This window comes from Zootoca vivipara, chromosome 6, assembly GCF_965207765.1.
Source record: "Zootoca vivipara chromosome 6, rZooViv2.hap1.1, whole genome shotgun sequence".
In the NCBI taxonomy this organism is placed as follows: domain Eukaryota; kingdom Metazoa; phylum Chordata; class Lepidosauria; order Squamata; family Lacertidae; genus Zootoca; species Zootoca vivipara.
This window is the reverse complement of record NC_142589.1, coordinates 94,950,496-94,957,167: the sequence shown is the minus strand read 5'-3', so window position 1 is coordinate 94,957,167 and position 6,672 is coordinate 94,950,496. Positions and strand designations below refer to the sequence as shown.

At 53.4% G+C, this 6,672-nt stretch overlaps 1 protein-coding gene across 2 annotated transcripts in view; it reads right to left on the bottom strand.

Annotated features, from left to right (window-relative positions):
• Positions 1-3,879: 3,879 nt before the first annotated feature.
• PLPPR3 (phospholipid phosphatase related 3) overlaps positions 3,880-6,672 on the bottom strand; it is an 18,228-nt gene continuing 15,435 nt past the window's right edge. Inside the window, exon 8 of one of the 2 annotated variants that reach the window (XM_088673099.1) lies at positions 3,880-5,618. In XM_088673099.1, coding sequence (XP_088529225.1) covers positions 4,326-5,618 — 1,293 coding nt within the window. In that variant the 3' untranslated portion in view covers positions 3,880-4,325. The remainder of the gene's footprint in view (positions 5,619-6,672) is intronic. The other variant, XM_035117752.3, reaches the window with a different exon arrangement.

The following is a 6,672-nucleotide window of genomic DNA, read 5'->3' as shown; positions in this document are numbered from 1 at the left end:
GGGACATGGGATTCCCCCACAGGGATGATGCAACGTGGCTTTCGGTTTGCTCTGTGTAGCTGTGCATAGGTGACATTCGCAAAATTCTCGTTTACGAAGCTATTGTACTTCCAACCTTGCTGTATGCTTGTGAAACGTGGACCACTTATAAACACCATCTCCAACTCCTCGGAAGATTCCATCAACAGTGTCTGCGGAAAATTTTACACATCATTTTGGAAGTCAGCCGAACTAATGCCAAAGATCTCCAGTGTTGAAGCAATGATTCTTCGACGTCAACTTCGTTGGACTGGCCATGTTGTGCGGATGCCTGATGATCGTCTTCCAAAGCAACTCCTCTATTCCGAACTTAAAAATGGAAAGCGTAATGTTGGTGGTCAACAAAAGAGGTTCAAAGACTCTCTCAAGGCAAGTCTTTAAAAATGTAGTATAAACACCAACAACTGGGAAACACTGGGCTGCAAGCGCTCCAGTTGGAGAACAGCCTTTACCAAAGATGTCATGGGCTTTGAAGTAACTCGATCTCAGGACACAAGGGAGAAACGTGCTAAGAGGAAGGCGCGCTTGGCAAACCCTCACTGGGATCCACTCCTGCCCGGAAACCTATGTCCCCACTGTGGAAGGACGTGTGGATCCAGAATTGGCCTCCACCGTCCCTTACGGACTCACTGTTAAAACCGTGTTTATGGAAGACAATCTTACTCGGCTACAAGGGCGTACCCACCACGGGGCAAGTTAGGGCAGCTGCCCTACTCTAGAAGCAGGGCTGGTGGGCAGAGGCGGAGCACAGCCCGGCGGAGCGCGAGTTCGCCATTCCCGCCGCGCTGCGCCGCACCCTCCCTCCAGCTCCCCGGCGCGCCCTCAGGCAAGGCCAAGCGCGGCGGGGAACCAGGGAGCGCGGCACGGCGCGGTGGGCGGGAACGCCGAACTTGCGCTCCGCTGGGCTGAGCTCCGCCTCCGCCCACCAGCCCTGCTTCTAGGGAGGGGCACAGCCCGGCGGAGCGCGAGTTCGCCGTTCCCACCCGCCGCGCTGCGCCCTCCCTCCAGCTCCCCGCCGCGCCCTCTGGCAAGGCCAAGCGCGGCGGGGAACCAGAGAGCGTGGCGCGGCGGGCGGGAACGCTGAACTCGCGCTCCGCTGGGCTGGGCTCTGCCTCTGCCCACCAGCCCTGCTTCTAGGGAGGGGCACAGCCCGGCGGAGCGCGAGTTTGCCGTTCCCGCCCACTTTGGGGCCCCTCCCCTTCCGTGCCTTGGCCCCTCCCCTTGCCCCCCCCCTAGTTTTGATCCTGCTCGGCTACAAGGGATCGCCGAAGAAGATGAAGAGGTGTGTGCCAAGTGTTGATTGTGACTTGGGGTGCTGCTCATCTTGGTGAATTATTATAAACGCACACCCTCTGTTCTTAATGAGCGGTTGATTTGCAGCCTCTGTAAAGCACTCTGGCTGCAGCAGCAGCTATTCCCAAGGAGGCTCCAATGGGGGAAGTGACATAGCACAGTTCCCACCGCCGACCCCACCATGGTCTCGAAACCACGCGCTTGGAAATCGGTCCCTAATTAATTTTTATTTCTCAGAGACAGAGCAAGGCTTCCCAAAATCTCTCGAAGGCAACTGCCCACCTGACAAATGAATTGCAGGGGTCGTTCTTAAGGGGTGGGCACCAAGCTTCCTGTTTCTGCCCCCCATTGTGAGACCATGGAAGTTTGCAGCGGTGCATTGAGATTGGCACATGCCAATTGTATGCAAATATGCATCTTCTTGCTCCTTGAATGTACCAGGGAGAGAGGAACTTATAAATGCCTTTAATGCCCATCTTGTGCCCGTTTCTCCTCATGCTTCCCCTTTCAAAAAGGACCCCCCTCTTCTATCTAACCACTTCCCCATGCCATTTGTTGGGGGGCCCCTATTAAAACAACAACAGCCCCCCCATCATCTTCCCATAAGGTTATACATTCCTTCCTCGCAGACATAAAGGCTTCTATTCATGCCAACATTCCCCTTAAGACAGCGGATCCTGGACACAGGGCTCGGGTACCCAGCCGGCGTCGCTATGGAAACAGAGGCCCAGAATTCCCGGAGGCCTAGTGAGACGCCTTTTCGGGAGCCCTCCAAAATACTGGGTTTTCTTCCCCTCCACCCACCCCAAACTTTATATATATAGAGAGAGAGCTTCTCTTTTAACACAGACTAAGTCCTACTCAGACCCATTGAAATGAATGGGCAGGACTAACAGGCCAACTCATTTCAATGCTTGAGTCTCAGTATAGCGATGGGTACAGCTCCTAAGTCCAATGTTTCGCCCCTGAAAATAGGGACGTCCTTTTCCATCCCCTCCAACATTTCTCCCGTGAAAATAGGGACGTCCTATTCCATCCCCTCCAGCATTTCTCCCGTGAAAATAGGGACGTCCTATTCCATCCCCTCCAGCATTTCTCCCATGAAAATAGGGACGTCCTTTTCCATCCCCTCCAACATTTCTCCCGTGAAAATAGGGACGTCCTTTTCCACCCCCTCCAACATTTCTCCCGTGAAAATAGGGACTTCCTAAGGAAAAGCAGGACATTCCGTGATCAAATCAGAAACCGGGATGGCTTCTGTATATCCGGGACTTTCCCTGGAAAACAGTGACTCTCGGAGGGTTTGACCAGAAGCTGTCCTAACAACCAAGTCCAAAGAAAGGGCAGCCTTTTCCGCTAGGAACGATTAGGCGCTTGCTTAAAAATGCAATTCCGTCAAATTGGCGGAAACCATGGCTATTTCCTCTTTCAGGAAACTCCCTTGCCTGAGCAGGAAGAGGATAAATAATGGATAATCGTGAAAGGGGGTATTCGGTTTTCCGCGGATCCATCTACAGCAAGAACATTCATGGTTTACTTAAACTTCCTAAACCTGCCTTCTTAACCTCATGGCCTTTGGATGCCACTGGACTCCGAATCCCATCAGCTCCTGCCGATGGAAGTTGGAGTCTAAGGACATCTGGAACCAAGTGAAGGAAACATCTGGTTGTCTATAGGAAATACGGATCTCACGGTAGCGACTTCGAAGGGTGGAGATTTTGACGTCTCGGTAACGTAGCATCTGGAAATTAAGCCCTAGTCCTCCCGCCCCGCCCCGCCCCCCTGCATTAATAAACCCATCTCATGCGAACAGGGGGTGCCACCCCCTCTACAACCCCACAGGCCCCCCCCATAAGGCTATACATTTTACATTCCCTCCCTACTTCAACCATTGGGCCGTGCTTCCTTATAAACCCTCATGGTAATACATATATCTCCCCATCACATTCTTAGGGACATGATGGAATCTGCTCTGGAAACCTCGTGACTAATAACAGCCACCGTTTTTTCAGACAGGGCAACCAGGGTCTTTCCGCCCCCCCTGCCCCCACCCCCACTAGTTCTGCCTTCGCTTTGCGCCATTTTGGGGAGGGTAGAATCTAGCACCCCAAGAACGCCCTCTCCACCTGCCCCAAACAAAACGTATCGGCCTTATGACTTCTGATGCTTGCGGAGTGCCTGCCAACAGTATGCGTGGCTAAGCAGAGCCCCCAAGGACAGGAGCAGTCTATCCCCAGAGACTAAATGCTTCGGATAAGCCACGTTTGTTGCCTCCTAGTATAATCTTGTTGGCCGCTGCAGGGAAGAACGGACACGGCGGACGCTTCTGTTCCCTCGGCACCCTAGCCAGACATCCTCTCTTTTTCAAGACTTATCTCCCCCTCCTCTTCTGTCTCCTTTGGGCACCCCAGGTATTTACAGATTCCCTCCCCGCTTTCGTCGGAGACAAAGAAAACATCTCTGAATCATCACCGGGGGAGGCTTCATCTTGCAAGCTAAATGACCCACCCACCTGACTTTGCCAAGTACGACACACCCTCCCATTTTGCAAAAGCGCAGGACTCCTGAGTGCACCAAGCGGTACAACCCTGCGTCCCTTCCGTAATGTTTAAACCATCCCATGCCAGGCTCTTGGCTCTGGCCGGCTTTACAATCAGTAGTTACGAATAAATTACACTTGTCCTGAAAATCAACAGCACTGATAATTTGTTGGGTATTTTTTTAAAAAATTCCTTCAGCGGTCCCTCAATGTCTCCGATTCCCTGTGTGGAGGATGCTGCGATAATCCAGAAGAGGGGTAGGCAATTCCTTGGCTAAAACACAGCAGGAAATCCCAGAAATTTGGTCTCCAAAGTAGATACTGGATCTTCGCTGTTCAACTCTCGGTAAACGAAGATCTTTGCCATGAAGATGGCGACTGAAATCAATTTTATTTTTGGAAATGGGGTGAATCGTTCCCATCCCATTTCGGCACCGCAGGGCGCAGGTCGGACCTAGTCTTTGAACCGCCGGTTGGCTTGCATCTTCTTGTAGAAGTTTTCCGTCTCCTCCGCCAGGCCGTCCTTCTCGCCAACCGTCAGGCTCGTCGGCTTCCGGCGCAGCGTCGACTCGCGGCTGGGACCCCCGAGCATGTTTTCCGCGGGGCTGGTCTCACCGCCCCCCACTCCCGCCGCCACGTTGATGGTGGCCACGCTGCCGTACCGTGGCTCGTCCTGCTCGATGTCGCTGACCGACGACCCCGGGGAGACCCCGGCACTCTTGGCCGGCCGGAAGCCGCGGAAATCCTTGCCCATGTCGTTGAGCTCGTAAGCGTCCAGCCCGTCCGACACTTTCTGGGTCGCTTTCCATTCCCAGGGCCCGTTCCCGGAGGAGAGGTGCACGACCGGGTGGTGCGGGGCGTGTGCATCGATGGTGACGACGCTGGAGCTGTCCCGTTCCGATGGGGACCGGTACTGCGAGGAATCGGAGCTGGTGGACGACGAGGACGTCTCCGAGTGCTTGGGCGTCACTGAAACCATCCCCGGCTGCTTTGACATGGCGATGACTTGCATGAGGCGCGGAGGGTTGGCCACTCTCTGCGACGCCGACCCTTTCTCGGCCATCATCATCCATTTTGCCCGCACTGCCGAGCTGCTCTTGGGCGAAATGTTGGCCCCGGCGTTGGCTTGGCTCTCCTCGGGGATGTGGACCAGCTGAGTCGCTCCGGGCCTCGGCTGGATGAGGACCCGGGGACCCATGGCGGCGCGCTCGGCCGTCCGGGCCTGGACGGTGGGGTACAGCGACGGCGGGATATGTTCGTCGTCCTCTCCGACCAAGCAATCGGAGCCGACCCGTCGGGCCACTTCCTCGGCCAAGGTCATCCCCCGGCCTTCCACGGACTTTTGCTTCCATTCGGTAATCAGCTGCTTGGACCGCGAGGCGTCCACGGGGACGTGGATGGTCATGTGGCGCCGGGCCGGGTCGTCCATCGAGGGCGTGTTGACCCTCGGCAGTGTGTTGCTGAAAGTGACCATGTTCTCCTTGCCCATGGGGCTGCGGGGGGCCAGAAGGTCCACGTCGACACTGGCACGCTTCAGGCTGCCCAGGGAGTTCTTCTCACGCTGGACCTGCCGGTTCATCCCCTCCAGCCGCGTCTGCGGGTTCAGCTCGTCGGTACTGACCGACTTGTTCTGGTGGTAGACGGAGTCATGGCCTCGCTGTGTCAGGGCCCTCAAAGCGTCCTTGGCGGGAGGGTTGGATGGGGCCTTCTCGGTCGGAGCGCGGAAGTTGCCCACGGCGTGGTAGGCCTGTTTGGGGGAATGAGATGGCAGCTGTTAAGACCGGTGCCGGATTTACGTATCAGCTCACCAAGCTCTACCTTGGGGCCCCATTCTCTTGGGGGGCCCCCCAAAAAATAAAGGGGGGGAAACTGGATGTATATTTCCAAAATATAAAATAAAAAAACAAATAGGCTAAAACCTACGTACAGCAACAGTGTTTTCTGTTGTGTAGGCTCCTAGGGTGTAAGTCATGGGCCCCGCCTGCTAGCCTGCTCCCCCAAATATCACTGGTTTGCTCCTTTCTATATCCATTACTTTGATATAATACATATTTTGTTATGTGCAAATGGCTTGAGATACCTATTAGGTCCATAAATGACCATATAGCATATATTCAAAATAATAATAATAATAATAATAATAATAATAATAATAATAATAATAATAATAATAATAATAATTTATTATTTATACCCTGCCCATCTGGCCGGGTTCCCCCAGCCACTCTGGGCGGCTTTCAACAAAACATTAAAATACAGAAATCAAACATTAAAAGCTTCCCTAAACAGGGCTGCCTTGAGATGCCTTCTAAAGGTCTGGTAATTGTTGTTCTCTTTGACCTCTGGTGGGAGGGCATTCCACAGGGTGGGTGCCACCACCGAGAAGGAAGAACACAAAAAACAGCGACAATTTGTTGTTGACAAAGGACAGCTGGACATAGAAAGGGCGCCATTACCTTCAGCAGTTTAGGGCAAGGGTAGGCAACCTAAGGCCTGGGGGCTGGATCCGGCCCAATCACCTTCTCAATTCGGCCCACTCATATTTTTACATGAGTAGACTGTGTCCTTTTATTTAAAATGCATCTCTGGGTTATTTGTGGGGCATAGGAATTCGTTCATTTTTTATTTTTATTTTTTTGCAAAATATAGTCCGGCTCCCCACAAGGTCTGAGGGACAGTGGACCGGCCCCCCGCTGAAAAAGTTTTCTGACCCCTGTAATATAGAACTTGCTAGCACAAGTTAGGAAGGATATTAATAAACAAGACATCCTTTCCTGCCTCCCTGAACACTCCCACTTGTT